The sequence below is a fragment of the Cimex lectularius genome, unplaced genomic scaffold (assembly GCF_000648675.2).
Source record: "Cimex lectularius strain Harlan isolate CLEC.00 unplaced genomic scaffold, Clec_2.1 scaffold73, whole genome shotgun sequence".
Taxonomy (NCBI): Eukaryota; Metazoa; Arthropoda; class Insecta; order Hemiptera; family Cimicidae; genus Cimex; species Cimex lectularius.
Window position 1 is genome coordinate 1,841,437 of NW_019392632.1, and position 22,414 is coordinate 1,863,850.

At 33.4% G+C, this 22,414-nt stretch overlaps 3 protein-coding genes across 8 annotated transcripts; 2 read left to right on the forward strand and 1 right to left on the reverse strand.

Moving 5' to 3' along the window:
- Positions 1–1,544: 1,544 nt before the first annotated feature.
- Positions 1,545–5,682, reverse strand: LOC106662914 (putative glutathione-specific gamma-glutamylcyclotransferase 2). Its single transcript, XM_014387362.1, has 3 exons — positions 5,281–5,682; positions 2,006–2,047; positions 1,545–1,940 (listed from the first exon to the last, which is right to left on the reverse strand). The coding sequence occupies exons 1-3, from the start codon at positions 5,413–5,415 to the stop codon at positions 1,554–1,556; spliced, it is 564 nt and encodes a 187-aa protein (XP_014242848.1). The 5' UTR covers positions 5,416–5,682; the 3' UTR covers positions 1,545–1,553.
- Positions 5,683–6,138: 456 nt separating this feature from the next.
- On the forward strand, positions 6,139–11,895 carry LOC106662886 (exonuclease 1). 4 transcript variants are annotated; one of them, XR_001339971.2, is made up of 10 exons: positions 6,139–6,648; positions 8,845–8,964; positions 9,043–9,304; positions 9,374–9,589; positions 9,664–9,939; positions 10,121–10,313; positions 10,379–10,706; positions 10,822–10,862; positions 10,921–11,305; positions 11,366–11,433. XR_001339971.2 is itself a non-coding variant. In XM_014387324.2 (10 exons), exons 1-10 carry the CDS (start codon positions 6,488–6,490, stop codon positions 11,572–11,574), a joined length of 2,094 nt encoding a protein of 697 aa, XP_014242810.1. In that variant the 5' UTR covers positions 6,140–6,487; the 3' UTR covers positions 11,575–11,895. The 4 variants fall into 4 exon arrangements, 3 of the variants coding, with proteins under 3 accessions (XP_014242810.1, XP_014242809.1, XP_014242811.1); XM_014387324.2 differs by lacking the exon at positions 10,822–10,862 and adding an exon at positions 11,553–11,895 and having other exon boundaries at positions 6,140–6,648; positions 11,366–11,496; XM_014387323.2 differs by lacking the exon at positions 10,822–10,862 and adding an exon at positions 11,553–11,894 and having other exon boundaries at positions 6,141–6,648; positions 11,363–11,496.
- Positions 11,896–14,570: 2,675 nt separating this feature from the next.
- Positions 14,571–21,758, forward strand: LOC106662917. Of its 3 annotated transcripts, none has more exons than XM_014387365.2 (10): positions 14,571–14,836; positions 19,161–19,273; positions 19,338–19,480; positions 19,546–19,767; positions 19,835–19,975; positions 20,357–20,477; positions 20,798–20,948; positions 21,007–21,038; positions 21,107–21,207; positions 21,272–21,755. In XM_014387365.2, the coding sequence occupies exons 1-10, from the start codon at positions 14,712–14,714 to the stop codon at positions 21,533–21,535; spliced, it is 1,413 nt and encodes a 470-aa protein (XP_014242851.1). In that variant the 5' UTR covers positions 14,571–14,711; the 3' UTR covers positions 21,536–21,755. The 3 variants fall into 3 exon arrangements, with proteins under 3 accessions (XP_014242851.1, XP_014242852.1, XP_024080332.1); XM_014387366.2 differs by having other exon boundaries at positions 14,573–14,836; positions 19,546–19,659; positions 21,272–21,754; XM_024224564.1 differs by lacking the exon at positions 14,571–14,836 and adding an exon at positions 19,005–19,100 and having other exon boundaries at positions 21,272–21,758.
- Positions 21,759–22,414: the final 656 nt, after the last annotated feature.

A 22,414-nucleotide genomic window follows, 5' to 3' on the forward strand; every position in this document is an offset into this window, starting at 1 on the left:
GTGTCTTTAGTCCTGACAGACTGTGTATAATTTTTAAAGTCGAGAAGGAAACAATTTTTTTTTAAACACAATGTGTCTTTTTAGACAACTTGAATAACACCTAATGAATATTTGTCTAGGTTCAACAAAGAGATGTTTTTACTTACTTGCATTAGCATTCATTGATAACAAGTGATTTATTGCAGTTATCCCACCAGTAAAATATAGTATTTTCAATACAATTTAACTAAGCCCATTTTTACCCACCTTGTTACAGATGGTAATATGAGTACCAAAAAGTCAAGATAAAATCAAATTTTAAAAAACCTATTTAATAGGACAATTGAATTTGATGAAATGTAAGAACAACAAGAAAAAAATTATTACAAAAATTGATTTTTAACAAAGGTCTAAACTTAGGTATGGTTAGGTCTAAATTTTAAAATCACAATCCTGAAAAGCTGTTTTTGGACATCCATTTTTGCCTTGAGGGTGCAGATACGGTGGCTTTGTATTCTTTCAACATCCTTAAGCTTATAAGTTGCTCGTAGATTTTTTCCACTAATAATGTTTGATGGCTGCTTAAGTACCTGCAGTAATAACGATTAATTGAGTGAGTGTATTTATTAGAGTGAATGGGGAAGGGCTGATGGTGAAATAGCATCCCCCTTGAGATGTCACGTGACTTGAGTCGATGGTGGAGTATTTCTAAAAGTACCCCCATCGACCCCAATTAGATTAGTTTCTTGTATGCAGGTTGATGGAAAAATACCGAGTACTCCCATCTATCACTAGAACGAATGCAATGTATGTAGGTGTGAATGTATTTATTTGTGTGTTAATATATTTCGTATGTGCTCAGGCTGAAATGACCAAGCTCTTGGATGCCCCTAAAAAATAATAATAAATAAAAATTAAACTTACACAAGTAGTTACAAGTTAGAAGAAACTTTGATCCCTCACAAATAACCACTATGACTGTATAGCAGCTGTACACATAGCTGTACATATGTATGCATGATATGTAGGTATAAGCAATATTTTTTACTATAAAACTTATTCAAAGATTTAAAAAAAAGTTTTGTATAAGTCAATCTTTGCTGTCTTATGACAATTCGATTTACTTTGTTCAAAAATGAATTTTCTTTTGCTTTTAACAGGCTCCAGGCAAATTTGGTAGATGTATTTTATTTGTAGTACAATTATCTAATTTTCAGTCATTCATTCCTTTAAGAATTGGCTCAAAGATGAGGACATGGTTGTATTATAGGTTTTTAAATTTGTTTAAAAAATCATACAAATATCACACCAGCTTTTATTAACAATTCTATAAACAAATAATTGATTTATTAAGCACGTTCATATAAAAACTTGAATTCCAAATAACAATTCTAATAAAATAGATAATAAATAAATAAATACAACTCTAAACCCAAGTGGAATTTGTATGATATAAGTAAATTCTTATTAATCAGCAGAATATTAATTAATAATATGTGCAATATATGGGTGCAAGAAAGACAATTTTTTAAGAGTATCTCATTAATTAATAAATATTGTCAAACTAATTGTCATCACACTTTATTTGTTCTTTGGTTCAGAATTTGGGTGACGGCGTTCTCTAACTGAAAAAGGTGTGAGTCATTGAAGCCGGGTGCGAGGTTCCTTGTTGCTTTAGCCAGATTGAAAAGGTACTCGGCATTGGTCCCACTAGGGCCTTCAGACTCGGCTATCTGATGTGCGATCTCTCCTATCTCTGCCTCGCCGAGATACCATTCGTTCCCAGTGTCGCCGACATAGATGACCAGCTCGAATGGCCGACCGGCGAGCTCTTCGGAAGGTCCTGGATAGAACATGACCATTTTTTTGTCGTAGCCACTCTTTTCTCTGTAGTCCAGGTGGTTAACAACCTTCGGGACGTCTTCCTTGTGTATTTCATAGGCAACACCCCATATCACAGCCTGAAATTTTATATTTCGAATAAATCAGAATACTTTTATGGATTAATAATTTTTTTATTAATCACCTCTGGATCTTTTGAAGGCAAAATTGTAACCACACGCCCAGGCTGGAAAAGAAACAAAACATTCAGTTAAAACCTAAAGGCACTAAATTTTCTTTATTTGTATTAGAACTAGTTTCTAGGTGATTAAATGTTTGTACATCCTTGATACATGTTTCTTCAGATGGCACAACACTGACAACTATCTTAAGATTGTTCTTGTTTGATTAAGTAATAAATAAGCAAGTTTTAATAAATGCTAGCCTAATAATCCTATTTATTATCAAATATTTTAATAGATTATTTCAAGATGACTATTAAAATAATTGTAATGTCTTCACATCCCCCTCTAGAAGTTAATGTAATCACTTTGATCTTCTACTACCCCTTCTCGAAAGATCCGTTTTAACTCACAGTACCATGTTTCTAATTCTAAATTGTTCGATATGTTGACTTCTTATGAGAGGTGTAGTATAAAGTTAGGGAAAACTGCTTGAAATAAAAACATCCTTATTCGAATTGAGAGAAATGAACTAGCTTGCGCTCTTTGCATGTGAAGGAGATGTCAACTTAATAAATGCTGATGTAATCTATCGAGCTGTGTATCAAGACCCCTCTTCTACTAAAGATCCCCTCGGGACTCTGAACTAGATACATACTTCAATAGAATCTTGGTTTGAATATGTAAAAGTAACTGGCGCACACTCTACACAGGAATTCACATGGAAGCGTGTCACCTAGTACTATGAGTTGATTAAAAAACTTTTATAAATTTTAGCGTTACAACCAACGAAATAGGTCTTATAAAAAATTGAAGAAAACGGTTTTTACATAAAGTTGAAGTTAAAAAATAATGTGAATTCCTGTGTAGAGTCTCTTCAATTGATGGACCATTGAGGTAAACAAATTTAAGAAAATTATATTCTCTAATCAACTTTGCAGGTGTCCTACCGACTGTGCCAGTTACTTTTACATATTCAAACCAAGAGTTCTATTGAAGTATGTATATAGTTCGGAGTCCTGAGTGAATCAGCAGTAGAAGAAGGGTCTTGACGCTTAGCTTGATAGTTTACAACAGCATTTATTAACATTTACTCTAGGAATAATGACAATATATTTTAAGTTCTGTATCCCCTGTCTGGTATAATAAAATATTGTAACTTGATTGTTTTTGACAATGAAATTGTATTGCTTGATCTTCCGTGGCCACCTTGGTCAGTCAGACTTTCTTGGGCTTTTTGACTGTCAGATTATGTCAAACTATATTTTTCATGTTCCTTTAACTGAGCTATGGAAGGAATACACCCTTATCAACTGTTGCAAGTAATACCTAAGGAATTAAAACTGGTCTATTTTAAGTTCCATATACCCATCAGGTATAAAAAATATTGTAGCTTGATTGTCCCTGGTCAGGGTAGGGATGGGATAAAAGAGGCGGCCACAAGGCCTACTGCACCTTGACCTGACTAGATCTATTATGCTTCCCTGTTATTTATAACTCACTGGCCAGCTTCAGGTTATTAATCAGCCTCCACAGCTTTGCCAACAGCTCCTTAGTGTAGGATCTTGCTTGTGGTTTTTCTTGCCCTAGTTGCAAGAGCTTGCACTTACACAGACCTTCACAGAAACATAGAACGTGTTCTGCAGTTCTTCCTCTTCCTGGCAGTATCTGCACAGTGTTTCTTCTGTCTGTACTCCTATCTGGTGCATGTGCTTTTTTTTAAGTGACAGTGCTCTGTATCCTGGGGTTCATTGCACTTGCCTTCCAGTAATTCTTTTGGAAGTTTTGCAGAAGGTCTTTCTATGAATTTCTTTGCGTGCCACATATCTGTGATATTGTTCCACCAGGTTTTGGACTCATTAAGGATCCATTTTAAAATGTACCCTCTTTTGTGGCAGGCTGCTAAGCCACAGTAGGGTTCAGGGCCCAGAGTCCATGTTGGCCCCATGTTTGGCCAACCTTTTTGTTGCCCAGGGACCCAAGCCAGGGTCAGGGCATTAGTGTCGCTTACTTCTGTCAGGGCCTCCATGCAGTTCCACACACTCTTTGACTTCGCCTCGCATGCTAGAGCCCTAAGGGCTACCTTCTGGGAATGTATTCCTAGCCTTTTTATTTCTCTGGTGCATTGTTCAATCACTATGATTTCAAACTTGATAACTGAAGCATATTTACTATCATTAGGTTTACTATCAGTTCAGTCTTTGTGTTCAACTTGAAGACTCCAGCTCCTGTACCCTTGTTGGTTGGTAGTCAGTATACCAGTAAGAGTTTCCCTTTAGCGGTATTCCTTTGGCCCATTCTTCCTGTTCTGGTATCAGTACTTTGGAGTAGTGGCATCAATTGGCATGCCATTGTATCTCCTCCCTCACTTTCCATTGTTTATTTACATGGCCTATCCTTTCAGAAGGTTGTCCATTTATGATCCTGTGGGCTGCTGCTCTGGCTTCTCCTTGGATTAAAATATGAAGTGATGGTAGGTTTAATAACACTACCAGGGCCGCAGTAGGCATTGTTCTCTGGCACCAGTGACAATGAGACAAGCATGTCTTTGGGTGCCATCATCCCTAGTCATCTTGGGCTGTAAAAATTTTGCTCGTTTTCGATTGTCAGATTATGGGCGAAGCAAATTGCATTTTTTATTTATTCCTTTAACAGATTTATGAAAGGAATATACCCTTTTCAACTGTTGCAAGTAATTCCGAGGGAATTAAGACCAGTGTATTTTAAGTTCTTAAGATGTTCCAGGTATAAAGCATGTAGCTTGATTGTCCCTGGCCATCTTGGTCTGTCAAATTTTCTCTCGCTTTTTGACAGTCCAATTATGGGCAGACTAAACTATATTTTTCATGTTCGTTTAACTGAGCTATGGAAGGAATACACTCTTATTAACTGTTGCAAATAATTCCTAAGGAATTAAAACTAGTGTATTTTAAGTTCCGAATACCCATTAGGTGTAAAAAAATATTGTAGCTTGATCATCCCTGGCCATCGTTGGGTCAGAATTTCTCTCGCTCTTTGACTGTCAGATTATGGGCGGACCAAACTACATTTTTCATGTTCCTTTAACTGAGCTATGGAAGGAACACACCCTTATCAACTGTTGGAAATAAGTCATAAAGAATTAAGATCAGTGTTTTAAGTTCCTCGAGGTGTCTAGGTATAAAAAAAAAAGTTGTAGCTTAAAAGTCCCTGGTCATTTTGGTCTGTCAGATTTTCTCTGGCTTTTTGACTGACAGATGACCAAGCACTTCTCAACTATTACTAAATACGAAATTTTAAATATATTCTCACGGCTTACCTTGCCGGGAACTCCTCTGTGGTCCGTGCTAGCCTGGTAAAACCGTCTAACGTAGCCTTTGATGTAGCCGACGACTTTTCTTTTGAACGGAAAATCCGCTTTCCAAATGAGCGACCCGTAGCCGAAAAGCCACATCTCCTAACGAGGTGCAAAAAAGACACCCACTTTGTAAAATGAAATTTAAATATTTTTAACCAAGTTTCAACTTTTCATTAAATTGTGATGATGTTATTGATGGTTTAGGAAAAAAAAATTATATAAAAAAAATAATATTAAAAAAACAGAAGGGGGAACAAAAAAGAGGCCGACTGGCCGTCGAGGCCGAACCTCTCTCCCTCTGTGTGATGTTTGTATTTTGAAACCTATCAAAAGGTTTCTGATAACAGAATCAGCTGGGCTTTATTTACTTTTTGAGTTTTCGATATTTTGACAAAGACGACTTTTGGAAATTTTATTTATTTATTTATTTTTTTTAGCCAGGAAATTTACTTAAAATGCGTCAATCATGGATGTTAAGTTTGCCAGGAAAAAATCCAAAAATTGTGCATGTTTCAAAAAGACCTGTTTTTAAACTTCCCCGGCAAAAAGCCTCCATTAGGTGCCTTGAAACTTTATTCAACGAAATAAAAACGAGAAAAACTGAGAATAATTGTTCAAAACAGGGAATATTCGAACAAAATAAATTGTACGTTATCTTATGAAAAATGGGAGTGCAGTATTGTAAACAAAAACTGAAAGAAACGTTTTGTCAAATACAGTCATCCATGATATATAATAATAATTAGGTTTAAACATATAATTATTTTTATTATGTAATGAGTTTCAAACTTTTTTCTTAAAAACTTGATTTTCTTTATATTGGACTTATGTATCCAGGCATACCATTTTTTTAGGAATCCCGGTGTAATCCTCCTGTTAAGGGTTGGCCAAAGTGAAAGTCTTTCTTCGACTTTCTCCCTTGGGCATTTATTGAACGCCTCGCCTTTGAATTGACAAACTTTAATCCTCTTGTCGAGTTATAAGTTGATGTCATGTTTGTCAAACATGAGTTTGAAAGTTATAAGTTACCTTCCTTCTCGAAATACCGAAGAGGGGAGAGCATTGGCGGGAAGCGATAATGCATTGACCAAGGCCGATTTCCTTTGGCTTTTGAGTTTTGTTCTTTTGTTTTATGTTTTTTTATTTATAATTTCTGTTTTTCATCGATATGGGCATCCAGGGCCTTTTGCCGTTTCTGAAGCCGGCTACCCGACCGGTACACGTGAAAGAGTTTTCCGGATGCACTGTGGCGATAGATTCCTACTGTTGGCTCCACAAAGGGGCCTTCTCGTGTGCTGAAAAACTCGCAAGGGGAGAATCAACAGACCAGTTAGTATACTTCTGTGTACACTTTAAACTCTTCCAGTGTATATTAGAATCATGACTTTATTAAAATCGCACTGGGATGTTTTATTTTCTACAACATAACACAATTTTCATGAGACTTGACACAACTAATCACTTATAGTACCCTAAAATGCATCCATTCATTCAAACTCTTTCACCCCTAACTATATCATCTACGTTGAGACCTCAGTTGAACTTTTGTTTCAATTTACATTAAATTTACACACTTCCTATGTCTGCAAGGTCCTAAACCTTCCCAGGAATACTGCGCTGGAAATCATAAAGTCCAAAATATCACGGTTCTCTTCATGGAATACCTTGGCTCAACAATTTCAGCTCGATGAAAATTTTTCCCTGGACAATTATAAAGAGACTTTTACAATCGAAATTGATCAAACATATCCACACCTCTCATGAAATGTCTCCTTCATACACAAAATTCCTCTAGGTTTTTGCTGTATAAGGATCTTAATATCGATCAACTTTTCTTGAACATAGCGCAAACTAAAATTCCATCCATTCCGCTAGCTCGCTGGTTTTTCAAATTTAAGTGCGAGTTACTTTACCTTAATTATAATCCCACAAGTGTCAAAAGTTCCGATAAACGCTCTCTCTGCAACAGGCAGGTGTGAGAAGATTGTTTTCACTTTTTAGCTGAATTCCCAGTTTTGGCAGAATTTCGAGTACGGCATGTAAGAATTTTTTGCCCATGTTGACAAGAAAGCACCTAATCTCTTTATAAAATAACCCCCAGTGCTTAAATTTGGTAAAGTTTGCAATGCAAGCGTTGAACTACAGGAAAGTAGTTTTTTATTTTGATTATTAAATTTTTATTAGCGTGAATTTCAGCTTGAAAGATCGAGGTGTACTTACCTGATGAGTTTTGTGGCTCATGTTTCGGGCTTGTACAAAAAATGCATAATCAGGATATTTCATGTGTTTTGAAAGAAAATGAAGGAATAGATTAGAAACACTAACAAGATAGTAAAACTACCAACAAAGTATGACGGATCCACTTGTCAGTGTGTTATTTGCCAATTATGCATTGTTTTATTTGTTTGTACACATCCTCCACTGATGATGGCGAATCACCAAACGAATCTGACAAACCATGGCGAAACTAGAGAGACTAGGAAGATTGTGAAAGACTACTACATCTTGCCCCTTTTATGTGTAATTCCTTGTTTTACCATCTGATTTTCAAAATTGTAATAATTTACAGTTTTTAATATAACCATTATCAATGAGAATTTGAGAAAAACATTGACAGTACAAAATTTTTAAAAGAAACAATATGGTGGACATCTTGGTTATTTATATGTGCATAAGTATATGTAAATATACATAGATATGTTATTATTTTATTTTATTTATATAGGTTTTTCTCTTTTGTTTATTCCTTGAGAAAAAATTTTTAGTCCTGTTTTGTTGTTTATTAAAAATTTATAGTCCAACTCTGGCAGATGGTTGATCACCATTGCCGTTATGTGCTCTTTTGTTATGTGCAATTTTTTTTCTCTTTTGTTTAACCAATAAAGTAAGCTTGGGTCCCTGGGCAACAAAAAGGTTGGCCAAACATGGGGCCAACATGGACTCTGGGCCCTGAACCCTACTGTGGCTTAGCAGCCTGCCACAAAGAGGGTACATTTTAAAATGGATCCTTAATGAGTCCAAAACCTGGTGGAACAATATCACAGATATGTGGCACGCAAAGAAATTCATAGAAAGACCTTCTGCAAAACTTCCAAAAGAATTACTGGAAGGCAAGTGCAATGAACCCCAGGATACAGAGCACTGCCACGTAAAAAAAAGCACATGCACCAGATAGGAGTACAGACAGAAGAAACACCGTGCAGATACTGCCAGGAAGAAGAGGAGACCGCAGAACACATTATATGTTTCTGTGAATGTCTATGTAGGTGCAGGTTCTTGCAACTAGGACAAGAAAAATCACAAGCAAGATCCTACACTAAGGAGCTGTTGGCAAAGCTGTGGAGGCTGATTAATAACCTGAAGCTGACCAGTGAGTTATAAATACTGGGGATCACAATAGATCTATTCATGTCGAGGTGCAGTAGCCCTTGTGGCCACCTCTTTTAACCCTATCCCCTAAACATTGTTTAAGTGTACACAGTATAGAAATTTTAGGTTTAATCAAAGTATTTAAATTTTTTTCAGGTATGTCGTTTATTGCATGAAATTTATTAAAATGCTTCAATCTCATGACATCACACCTATACTTGTATTTGATGGCCGGCACTTGCCTGCGAAAGCTGAAACGGAAAAAACCAGACGACAGTAATATAATTTATCATTTCTTACAGTCAAAATATCCTCGTACACCCTTCTAATTTTTTTTTCCTTTTAATTCTTCAGGCGCAGGGAAATGAACAGAAGGAAAGCCGCCGAGTTGTTGAGACAGGACCGAGCAAATGAGGCAAGGAGTTTGATTCAACGATGCGTGGACGTGACTCCAGAAATGGCCTCAAACCTCATCAAAAAATGTAGGTCTGTTGGAGTAGATTGCATCGTGGCACCGTATGAAGCCGATGCTCAACTTGCTTTCCTAAGCCTCAATGGTATCGCACATGTCGTTATTACTGAAGACTCAGACTTAATTATATTTGGTTGTAAACGGGTATATATATATATTTTTTTTTTATTAGACAGTTTTCCTTTCTTTAGTAATTAAAATAGCGTTTTGTAGGTAATTTTTAAAATGGACTTGGTAGGCAATGGATTGTTAGTGGAACAAGAAAAAATTCCATTGGCGATGAAACAGAGGCCAGAACAATTTACAATAGATAAATTTCGACACATGTGCATTCTTTCTGGCTGTGATTACCTCCAATCCCTCCCTGGTATCGGCCTTCAAAAAGCCCTTAAATTTATCAAAAGAACTGCCGAAACTGATATAAGTAAAGTAATATTTGTTGTTTGTTTAACAGAGAAAAAAATGTTTTAGCAACAAATTCTTATTGTTGTTTACATTTTTAGGCGTTGACAAGGCTAGGTGCCCATCTAAACATGTCTAGTCTGGTCGTGACTCCAGACTATTGCGAAAAATTCCTCCAGGCAGAACTCATGTTCAAACACCAGCCTGTTTTCGATCCAATATCCAGGAAGGTCGTACCATTGACTCCTATACCAGAGGGGATGAGTGCCCCACTGTCGAATAATCTATCGGACGAGACCAACTACCAACTCGCTCTGGGAAATCTGGATCCATTCAGTCTTAATCAGATAGATAATTGGGATCCTGACAAACAAACTGTAAGTTTTATTACTTTTTATATATATATAAATACTTGAAAATTTTAAATTTTAAGAAACTATTATTAAATGAACATATTGATTGAAACTCTGCCACTCTTAACTCTGCAATCGTAAATTAACAAAGTCTACATTTTGCATTATGAGGCTTATGAGAAATTATATTTAATCAATTCCATAGGGAGTGAAAACAAATAGTTGGCAAGCTTCTACAGTCATAAAAAATAGTGTATGGTCGAGTGGTTTTCACATTCCAAAGCCACTTTCTCCAAGAAAGGATCCAAGAGAAGTAAAAAGGACGACGACACAGGGTAACTGTGTAGAACAGAATGTTGACGTAATAATTAACAAAATTTCTGTGTTCAATCAAAAAAGTAAAGCTAATATTTGTTTTTGTCGTATTTTTTTCTGCTTACTTTTTAACTTGGTAAATCTTTAGGTGCAGAAGATCAAGTTAATGAACTCAAGGAATTATACACCAGATCGCCCCCAAAGAAAAAATCCTGTCTGGACGTTCATCTGGAAGAGGAAAGAAACGATTTGAACACCACGATGATAGAAGATACTGAAGAAAGCCTTGATGAAGCGATTGCATCTACTCTGGATATTATAAGCCCATCTCCTGAGAGAAAAAAGGTGAACCCATTTTCAAAGACTCCAAATGGCAAGGTTAAATCAAAACCATCGCCCTGTCATAGTGGTCTTGAAGGAATGGCTAGGAAAGTTAAAAGAACTATATTGGACGAGAGCACTGTCATTCGGAGCAGGTAAACCACTCAAGTATTTATTGCTATATTGTCTACTATTGTTCAATTGTTTTTTAAACATCTTTGTATATTGTGAGGTCTGAGAATTGATGAGGTTCATAATTCTGTTTGTCAGATTTTGGCATTTCGCCATTTTTAGTGGTTGGCCTGTGTTTTGTAAGCTAACACTAGCATAAAGTAAACAAGAAAAAGAAAAATAAGGCTCTCATTTCAGGTTTTTTGCAACAAATCCAGATCCTCCCACTGACTCAGAGGTTACAAAACCAGAAGAAAAAGAAGAGGATTTTGATATTCTTGCGATGATATTGGACGATAATGGGCCAGAAGAAAAAAAAGAGAAAAAAGAGAATGAACGAAAAAACGTATTTTCGACTGTGAAACAGTCACCAAGCAATAATCTCTATAATAATTTCAGCGTCAAAAGTGATCGCCCGAGCTTTTTAAAAGTCATAGACTCTATGAGTAAGTTTATTACAGAGCAGGAAGAAACTAAGCCAAAACCGTCGCCTAAATTTAACGATAAAAGGCGGCAAAGTTCGATGTCAGGCTTTGTGACATCAGGGCTTGAGGCTAAAAATGTAAAATTAACTTCCCCTAAGGTGAGAATTTTGTATTTTCTTACGGTGATTTAAATTATCAAGATATTCTTTTTCAAGAAGGTTGTAAAAAGTGAAGGACAAAGACTGAAACCTACCCTCCAACCTGCAAGAGGAGTCGGACTTAAAAGGAAAAAATCCACTGTACAGTCAGATCAAAAGTCAATACTTACAATGTTTGCATTTCAACCAAGGTAATTATTATTATTATTTATAGTTTCATAAATTTCTTAGTATGATTTTAAAACAGGAGCAAATTGAACGAGGTTTGACATTGAATGAGCATATCTAAAATTATCTACCTCAGAATAGAAAAGCAAGAGATGAAGTTTAATCATTTACGACTACTCAAAACTGCAGTTTACTTCATTGTGATTTTATATATAGTTTAAAATAATTTTTTAATCGTTTTGTAAATAAACTTAGAGATGGTAATAATTTAATATAATGAACATAATAATAATTAATATAAAATCTAATATAACTTGTTCCTTTGTACACATTTTCAAAATCCATTTGTTGTTTAGGAAATTTTTTGTTTTGTGTATATTACAAAATTGTCAAGAGAAAGACTGATGAAGAAATGTTAAAAAAATGTAATTACCTCTTTTTATATATTTGTACTGGGTGAATAAACTGTTTTTGTATTTAATTAATTTTTGTAAATTTTATATTGCACATACTCTTAATAAAAGTACATGTTTTTATGTATAATTTACAATAAAAACTAAAATCCATTTTTTAGTGGTGATTAGGAATCTGTAAAAAGGACATGCACATTTGAAAAACGCACAGACTTTTTTTTGGCTAGCTGGCTAATGGTTACCTATATCATTGATGGCACCTCACGTCTTTTCCACCTCGCATTTAGCAGTAAAAGCGATTATTTCTTGGTGATTCTATTATTTCTGATGAAATTTGTATAACCAACATCAGTTGGTGTTTACATATTATCTCTAATATTTAGCCCTTCTATACGTGATGATTAGATTTTACAACAGATTTAAAAGAAACACGTTCTACTATATTCCTAACTTAAATTATGAGAACTCATGGTACTCAATATTCCACTGAGTTCCCATCCTCATTCGTGCTAATAAGTACCTTCATACAAAACATAACCTTTCAAACAATATATATAATAGGTATAAACATAATAGGTTAGCTTAATTGACTAATCTTTGATGGGCCTGTGAGATAAACTACATTCTGCCACAAACCTTATATTCACTTATATTCAAACACACACTAATAAATACATTCATACAAAAAACTTTCAAACAATATGTACAGTTAAAAAGAAATGGTAAGCCATTATGTCAGTACTTCAACCACTCAATAAACATGTAACAACTAACCTTTTAGTGGGTCTGTACTCTGTGGAGTACTCTATATTCTGTTATAACCACGCCCACTCAAGCTAATAAATTTATTCAACAATGAATAACCATTCGTGAATACAAACCCTATTAATATAATGTGGATAGTTTTATGGAAAGCAATCTAAATTGGCCATTGCCAGCCATATTTTTTCTTTTACTTTATTTTTCTTTTCTTTCCTGCATTTTATTACTTCTAATTCATTCTTCTGACACTGTAGCAAGTTGTATTGGTGTCAGTTAGGCTTTGGGTGTTAAGATAACTAATGCCCTCATTTCTCTTTCCTGTTGCCAGCTAATCTACCTCAGGACCTTACAAAGATAAAAATATTCATATAATAACTGAACAAACTTTACACATATAATAAAAATAAATAAATTAAAAAACACTAGTCTGGTTAGCATTCATATCCCTGAGTTTTCGGTGGACTATTGAGTACCCCACCGACCCTCTATTAGAGTAGTTATTTCATATATGTAGAAGGTGATGGATTTCAAGTACGCCACCACCCTAATTAAGTGAATGATATGAAAATAGGAAGAAAGAATGTTTTTGAGAGGGTGAATTGGTTTCAATTTAGAAAGTGATTGCGTTGAGAGTTGAAATGACCTAGCTGTTGATATTACCTGCAGCTCAGCTTTGGTGGCTGAACGGATAAGACCGAAGTATGACCCCAGACTGCCATTATTCGGTGGATGATTCCCGAGGGCTGCAGATAATTTATTATAAATTACAACAGCTGGAATTGCAAGTGGATTGCAAGAAGTGATACGCTCAACTCTATACACATGTGTATTTGTTTACATGCCTGTGTAGATTTGAGCTAATTAATTAAACCAGTAATCAATGAACTGACATTTATTGCAGCATACACTTTAAATTTTAGTAGGTGCATGTTTCATATTAGTGTGTGGTGGTTAGTGACCATTAATCGACAATTATTCAGAAATTGTGAGATGCGGTCTGGTGTGATGTAGGTTTCAGAAAAACATTTTCTTTATCTTGCCAACGTTTCGATCTTTATTGAGATCATCTTCAGGGCCTGGGATTTACAAAAATTGTTTACATTTAACAAATACATGTAGGATGTGGAAAAAAGTGAATTTATACAATGCAAAATATATTTTTATATTCAATCAAAGTATTTCTACTCACTCAAAGCGTTTTATGTTCAATACGCATTAATTACTTAATGTATGAGTGCCACAATTACAAAGAAGACAAACACTTTGAGTGAATAGAAATACTTTGATTGAATATAAAAAATATATTTTGCATTGTATAAATTCACTTTTTTACACATCCTACATGTATTTGTTAAATGTAAACAATGTTTGTAAATCCCAGGACCTGAAGATGATCTCAATAAAGATCGAAACGTTGGCACGATAAAGAAAATGTTTTTCTGAAACCTACATCACACCAGACCGCATCTCTCGATTTCTAAATAATTTTCATATTAGTGTTTTTGATTTGTATTTTATAACCAGCAATCAAATTTTTAAATCCCAATGCTGCATCACTATAAATTTGTATAAATTACCGTTTAACTTTTAAGTTAAAGTTTAAGTTTTTAAAGGTGAAATTTAAAATATTCAGAAACTTGTAGCTTACATAAAGATCCTTATTTTTAAAAAAAACTTTTTATTACTTGTTAGAGATACAATTGTAAAATACCCTGTGATGTGTGAAAAAAAATAAAGCCTTAAAAGGCTTAAAACTTTACCGAATAAAATAACGAGAGAATTTATTTAGAAAAAAAAAAAAGACAAAATCGTACAAAATGTAACTTGTACTTTGCCAGGGTAAAGAAAAGAAAAGGAAATGAATCATGGAGAACGATAGTAAAACTTCCTCTTCCAAAACATAACAATGTTATTGTTATGATTTAGAATTGTTGACGTTCTGAAAACCATCCTTATCCCTCATAGTTAAAACCCTACACAAAATAATAGCACAACAAACAACAGTATTGTTTAAATTGTTGTTTAATAGGCGAGCGTTTCTCCACGAGAAATTCTTGTTGAAAATGGAGATCAGCCACGAATTCCCGAGGCTCACGAGGTATCTCAGGACTTTTACAGACCTCGAACCTCGAAACCGAGTAGATTTCATCTCAAGGTACAACGGTTTTACAGGCGATACCGAAAAAACGTGAGTTTTCAAGATTTTTGGGTACAAAACATTAATATTTTAAGTACATAAAACTCTATTACAGATGTTTTGATGAATTTAATAACAACAATTACATAATAATATGTAATTATATATTGTAATTATTAATTAATAATAACAATTATTTTTTGATTATCTTATTATTAAATTCAAACATAAATAAACTGATTTAGTTGAAAATCGTAAAATTATAGAATTCCACCATTTTTAAAAAGAACGTTTTTCACTATTTTTATGAAATTCTGATACACTCACGTAAATAATAGATAGTTAAGATAATATAGATAATAAAGACAATTGTTACAATGTATAAAACGGTGGACATCAAACTATGTTTAATAAAAACAGCTCCAGCAACACCAGAGTAGGTGATTTGACTGAAGTGAAGATATTTAAAACAAAACAATATTTTTAATACATTTTTCCATGAACTATTTTTCGTCTAATTAATCATTATTTAATTAATTTGTACCAATAATTAGTTGCCGAGTTACTGTGTTTCATAAAAGTTAATGAATGTTCATTTGTGAGAGCATGGAATAAGACTCATTAAAATTTAATTAATTAATTAATTTATTTACTGATCGAAATCCACTATAAAAAAGACATTTTACAATAACAAAAAATATAAATAATATATGTAAAAATACAAATAATATATATAAAAAGAATAAGGACGTATATACATGGTAATAATATAAATGGTAAATATAAATGATAAATATAAAAATACAATTAAAGAGTAAAAACTGAACAACAAAAATGAAAGACATAATTACTAACCAAATAAGGCAGAGGAAACAAAATAAAGCTGAAAGACAATTGAAACTACAATAATTAGGTACATATTTAATGAAAATAATGCTCTTTGTAAATATATAATAAGACTAGAGTGCGAGAATTAGTTGAACCAGTAAATGAAATAAATTGTAATAATTTTGTACAGTATGAAATATAAAAGCATTCAACTAAGGTTGTAGGATAAGGTTTTTCACAGATTGCACAGAACTATTGAAGAAGTCAATGCTATTGCAGATGTTGTTACTCTTGATCATCATTCTGTGTAGAGGAGAAGAGAGCATGTAGTTAGAGCTTTGGAATTCAATATAAAATAATTTATAGGTTTTAAGAGAGTACGAAGGGACATGTAGCTGTAGTTGAGAGAGGAGATAAGGACTATCAATGAGATTGTTTAATAATTTAAATACAAAAACAATATCAAAGTAATCCCTTCTTAGTGCCAGTTCGAAAAGTTTAAATTCAGAGCGGATTCCAGGGTAGGCAGAATTCGGAGGAAGATTGAGTTTGTAGGAAAGTTTTTTTAAAAATTTGTTTTGTACAGATTGAAGAATTTTTTGATAATTTAGATAGAATGGGTTCCAAACAGGTGTAGCATATTCTAGTATGGGTTGTACAAAAGCTTTATAAAGATGGACAAAACATAGAGGATTTTTAAATTCATAGGTGTTCCGGATGATGAAACCTAGCATCTTCATAGATCTATTTTTTATTGAAGAAATATGTTCTTTAAACTTGAGCTTTTGATCAAAAAGTACACCAAGATCCTTTACGACCTCAACTCGCGTTAAAAGAGCATCATGGAGAGTATAGAGATAAATAAAAAGTTGTTTCCTATGAGAGAATGTAATTGTGTAGCATTTGGAAACATTAAGAGCAAGTTTGTTATTAGAACACCAGGTTAGCACATTATTGATAGAATTTTGTAATTGTAAACAATCAGAAGGAGAAGTGATTATAGAATAGATTTTCAGATCATCAGCAAATAATAAAAATTGAGCAGAAGGAAGAGCAAGATGGATATCATTAATAAATAAGAGAAACAAAACTGGCCCAAGATGAGACCCTTGTGGGACTCCCGAGGAAGCCGCAAAGGGATATGATTTAAATGATTTTATTTTGACTATTTGTTTTCTGTCGGATAGAAAGCTGGATAACCAATTCAAGATATTGGGTTGTCCGGAAAATAATGCAGGATTTTGGTATTAAACAAAAAAAAAGAAACTAGTTACTTTAAAGCAATGTTCTTTAATCAAAATAATTTCCCATACTCTCAATACATTTCTCCCAACGTGTTGGTAACTTATTAATTCCGTCTGAGTAGAATTCAGAATTTTTAGAATTGATAAAGTCAATAAATGCATTTTCCAGTTCCGTTTGATTTTTGAATATTATGTGTTGTAAGTAGTGGTCCAGGTGTCTAAAAAAATGGTAGTCAGTAGGCGAGAGGTCCGGAGAGTAGGGTGGGTGAGGCAAAGTTTCATAGCCAAGCTCCAATAATTTTTGTGACGTTACACGTGACACATGTGGTCGAGCGTTGTCATGCAACAAAATGGGCCCTTTCCGATTGACCAAAGAGGGCTTCATTACTGCCAATTTCTGATGCATGGTATTAATTTGGTTACAGTATGATTCAGCATTGATGGTTTCGCCAGGATTTAAGAAGCTGTAGTGTATTAAACCAAATGAAGCCCACCATACCGTAACCATTACCTTTTTTTGATGAGTTGGGGGCTTTGGAAAATGTATTGGAGCTTCTCCTTTGTCGAGCCACTGTCCAGAACGTCTAGTGTTATCGTAGAGAATCCACTTTTCGTCACATGTAACAATTCTGGCCAGAAATGGGTCATTTTTGTTTCGACAAAGAAGTGATGCACAAACATCAAAGCGCTGATTTTTTGGCGATCGTTTAATGAGTGTGGAACCCAATTTTCGAGTTTTTTCACTTTTCCAATCGCCTTGAGGTGGTCAGCGACGGTCGTTTTACTGACTTTGAGTTGCTCTGCAAGTTCTCGAACAGTTGTTTTGGGGTTTTCTTCCACCACTGATCGCAGAACATCATCATTAAGAGAGGAAGGCCTTCCACGACCTTCTTCATCTTCAAGGCTGAAATCTCCCTCCCGAAATTTTTTAAACCACCTTTGCACAGTGCACTCATTAACACAACCCTCGCCCCAGACTTGGTTAATGTTTCTAGCCGTTTGGGCTCCGCTTCGGCCGAGTTTAAACTCGTAAAAGAAAATCGTACGAAATTCTCGCTTTGACATTATAAGGATGACTGAATTATTTCCAAGTAGCGGAATGCTACAGAGGTAAACAAACAATATCATTTGGAAGAGGATTAATAAGTGTTGACATTCATAAAAATGAGTAATCCTGTAAACGTAAACAGAATATTTTATATAGATTTTTTTTAATGAAAACTTAAAATCCTGCATTATTTTCCGGACAACCCAATAGTTCCGGTGAAACCATAATCCATTAGTTTCCTTAACAGTATTGTGTGATTTACTGTATCGAAAGCTTTAGAAAAATCAGTATACACTGAGTCTACTTGGTGTCCAGAGTTTATTGCATCTAAGATGTAATTTTGAAATGTGGGCAGGTTAGTAACAGTTGATCTATTAGAGCAGAAACCATGTTGCTGAGGTATAATAAAAGATTTAATGTCATTTTTAAGTTTATTACAAATAGAATCAAATATCTTGGAGATCATGGATTGAATAGATGTTGGTCTGTAATTGAAAACATTAGATCTATCATCAGCTTTATGTAGAGGAATGACAAAAGTGCTTTTCCAAGCATTGGGGAAAATACCTGTTTTTAACGACTGGTTCAGAATATAGTGTAAAGGAGCAATAAGAGCCGCAGAACACTTTTTAACTAATATAGGGGGTATGCAATCGGGACCAGAAGACTTTTTCACGTTGAGTAATGAGATAGAATTTAGTATTTCATTGTGTGAGATATAGTAATTAGAGATAGTGTGAGAAGATGGCATAAGGAGAGAGGTTGTTTCAGATAGGGAAGTGGGAAGATCAGAACTATGGTCATAGACTTGGGAGAAATATTTAGCAAAGAGATTAGCAATGTCATTGCCATTAGATGAAGATTCATTTCCTAAACGCATGAAAGAGGGCATGACCTTAGAAGTGTTGACAGAATTCACATAATTCCAAAACTTTTTAGTATTAGATTGGATTGAGTTTTCTGTATCAAAAAGATAATTCTTATAGCAAATATTCGACAGGGTTTTACATTGGACTCTAAGAGATGAAAATTTTGAATAATAATAATAATTATCAAGAGTTTGGTTGTACAGTGAATGTTACATCTTTTTTTGCTTGACTTTTTCAATAACATGTCATTTATATATCATTATATCATCAATAATAATAATTTGTTGTTAATTGACATAAAATCAATGAAAGATAAACTTAATAGAGTATAATATGAACAAATTTTGTCAGAAAATCCATTTTCTATAATTTATTTAATTTTTCAGCCTGGAGTCAGACTGGATAAAATTGGTTAATGTTATTGAAGCAAATAAATGTCTAAATGAAAGTGTTTCTCAAAAGCTTAATTTTTTCAAAGAGGCTGTAAAACAGATAACAGGTGAATTTGAGGTGAATTCAATCATACTAAATTTCAATTATACTGTTAATAAATTTTTTTCTAGGAAATAAAGGTTACGCTTTTGACCCTCAGTTTTTTATGTTCAGCTTGTTTCTTTACAATGAACAAGCATTGAAGAAATTGGCAGTATCGCTGAAGAATGTTTTTGAAAATGTCACACTTCGAAAAATGAAGGAATTAAACATGGCAAGTGTCGAATAAATTCCACGAAAATTTCACGTATATGTTATCTAAAACTTGTTCCCTTCCAGATGGTGCGAGACCTGTACTGCGCATTGTCGCCCGACTGTCAGAAAGAAGTGAACAAACTTTTGAAGGAAAGTTCTGACATAAATTTCCATAACGGAGGGAAGATTATCTATAATGTAAGTTGGGTTAAACCGGACATAAGTTTCCTGGAAAATTTGGCTCAGGAAACTTTTATAGATAAATTTTCAATGAAGCTTCCGGTGGCAGAGACAATTGATCCAAAGGTTTTCATTTTTCATTTAATCTCAAATTGCAATATTTTTGATTGTATGTTCTGTCCAATTGATGAAGGTTGACATTTTTTGGCTTGTAAATGAACTGAAGACTCGCTGCTCATCCCTATTTAAAGACACGTTTACCATGGCTGATTGTGTTTCCCTCATCGTCTTGAAATTAGCCTCTATTGACAATTCAACTATTCTACAGAAAGACGTAAGATATAAAACAACACATAATATTAAAAAATAATAATTAGTCTTTGGCCTGTATTTTAAGTAAAATTGTTCTTTTTTTTCTTGATTACTGGATTCAGTTAAGGAAAAAAAAACTGGATATAATGTAACCATTTAATTGTGTTTATTATACACTTAAGTAATAAATTACAACTCTCTCAGATTTCACTATTTTTGGGATTGTTTCCAGCCAGAGTTGTAAAAGTAATAATGAGATGATTTACTTGAAGAAAAAAAAATTTTGTTTTCTTACAGCATATTTAATTTAATTTTACAATGAATGAGATAATTGAAATTTCAACGCCAGCGACAAAACATTAAAGGGCACTAATATAAAATAAGTCATTTGGTTGTTTTTTAGTTAGAGGAGCTGTTGGGAATTAAAAATGCCGCTTTGGTAGAGATGATTATCCAGCGAAAGCATGTTTTTTTAAAAGATGACATTCTTCTTGGTGCCAGGCAGTATAGATCACAAAGAATGGGTATTCAACATCACATTTGATGTCAAAGAATTTTTTACTGTAATTTATTTGTCTTCAACTTTGAGAAAGAGGCTCAGGCAGCTTATACGATTTTAATCAAAACTCAACATTTTGGTTTTTTTAATCATTAAACTGTTTTGTCATTCTTTTTATTCACAAAATATATAAATAAAACATTTTTTTAGTCTAATTGATGTTAGTAAATGATAATACCATTAACTTTTTTTATCATGAAATATCTTTAATTTTTATTTGTCTGTGAAATTATCAGCTTTTTTTACCTCATTCTTTATTTTCAATTAAACATTAGTTGTTTACAGTTAATGCACATGAAGATAAACCTTTCTCCCTCACTGATGAAGTGGAGATTATACGTTTAAAATCTACCGACAAAACAGATCAAAAGACTCTGAAAAATGACAACAAAGAAAAATGTCAGGCACAGAGTGAAAGAAAGGAAATTCAGAAAATGTAATTAAAACTAAAATATTTTAATTGAACCTTTTATTCGCAATTTTAATTTTTCCAGGACAAAGGGCAACAAATCTTGCTTATCAAATAGTAATTAATTTTACAATTTAGTTATAGCTCTTTACATTTTTTTTTTTTCAATTGTTGATCATTTTTAGTTCCTGAGTCAATAAGTAGAAACATAACTGAGGTCGGAGAGAGTGTGATTATTAGAAATCCGCTTTTTAACCCTTGCACGTTTCATACAAATTTTGACTTGGTAATATTTTATTACATTGCTTTTATAAAATCTTAAACATAATTTTTAATGAAATATTTGCTAGAATGCTAACAATGGGACGGTTGAACAAAAAGAAAAAGAGACTGAAGTAAAAAACGCAAAAACTAAAAGAAAACAGAAGAAATCCGTAAAAGCCCAAGAAATAGTTTCGAAAAACACATCAGATGGGACAAAAGTGAATAATACAGCTGATGAGTTTGCAGTTTTTGGAGAAACTCTGGCTAATTTTTTGAGATCACAAAAGAACAAAAATAAAGTAGATTACATCAAGGGAAAAATTGCTGAACTTATTTTGGAAACATTTTAGATTGTGTGGAAAAACATGCTGATTTACTATGATTTTTCTTATTTATAAATTAGTTTTTTTGAAAAATATTTATACATCCGTGTTCGTATCTGTTGATTTAATTTTTTCACATTGTTATTAACTCCTGCATATGTAAACATATTTGACAAAGAGATGATCTTGGCTGATTAACATTTTTATATGCTTTGTGAAAAAATAAAAAATAAAAATAATATAATAATGATAATAAAGATAATAATATAACAACAGCAATAATAATAAAATAATTTATTAACAAGTACGAGTACAATATTATACATCCCTTTTTTTTATTTCATATGCTAGATTTGCTCATAGTCATTCTGAGTTCGTCTGAGGGGTTGTCTTAAAGAAAAACCAACATCTTGATAGAAACAAATGAAAATAAAATTAATAATGTAATGCAAATAGAAATAGGCTAAAATTAAAATCAATTATAAAAAAAATTGATTTTGCTACTTATAAAGACTTAGATCTAAGTACACAAAATATTAATCTAAAATTACATTACAGACTTTTTTATAAAATAGCCATTAACAAATATTTATTTAGATATAGGGTACACTTTTAGAAGTTAGATTCAATTACTAAGTTGCCCTGCGTTCTTACAGTATTTAACTAAACAACCAAAATTCCTCCCCCCCACTCGAATACTCCAGTAACTATTTTCTGGAACACAATCAGAAAGATCAAAGGGCACAGCATCTACCCTCCAGTATCTTGCCTTAAAATCAATAATGACTTTGTAACAGATCCAAAACAAATCTCAGACAAACTTGGACAACATCAATACGAGATCTCATCAACAGCAAATTACACCTCCAGTTTTAGAGCAATTAAAATAAAAACCGAGAGGAAGCC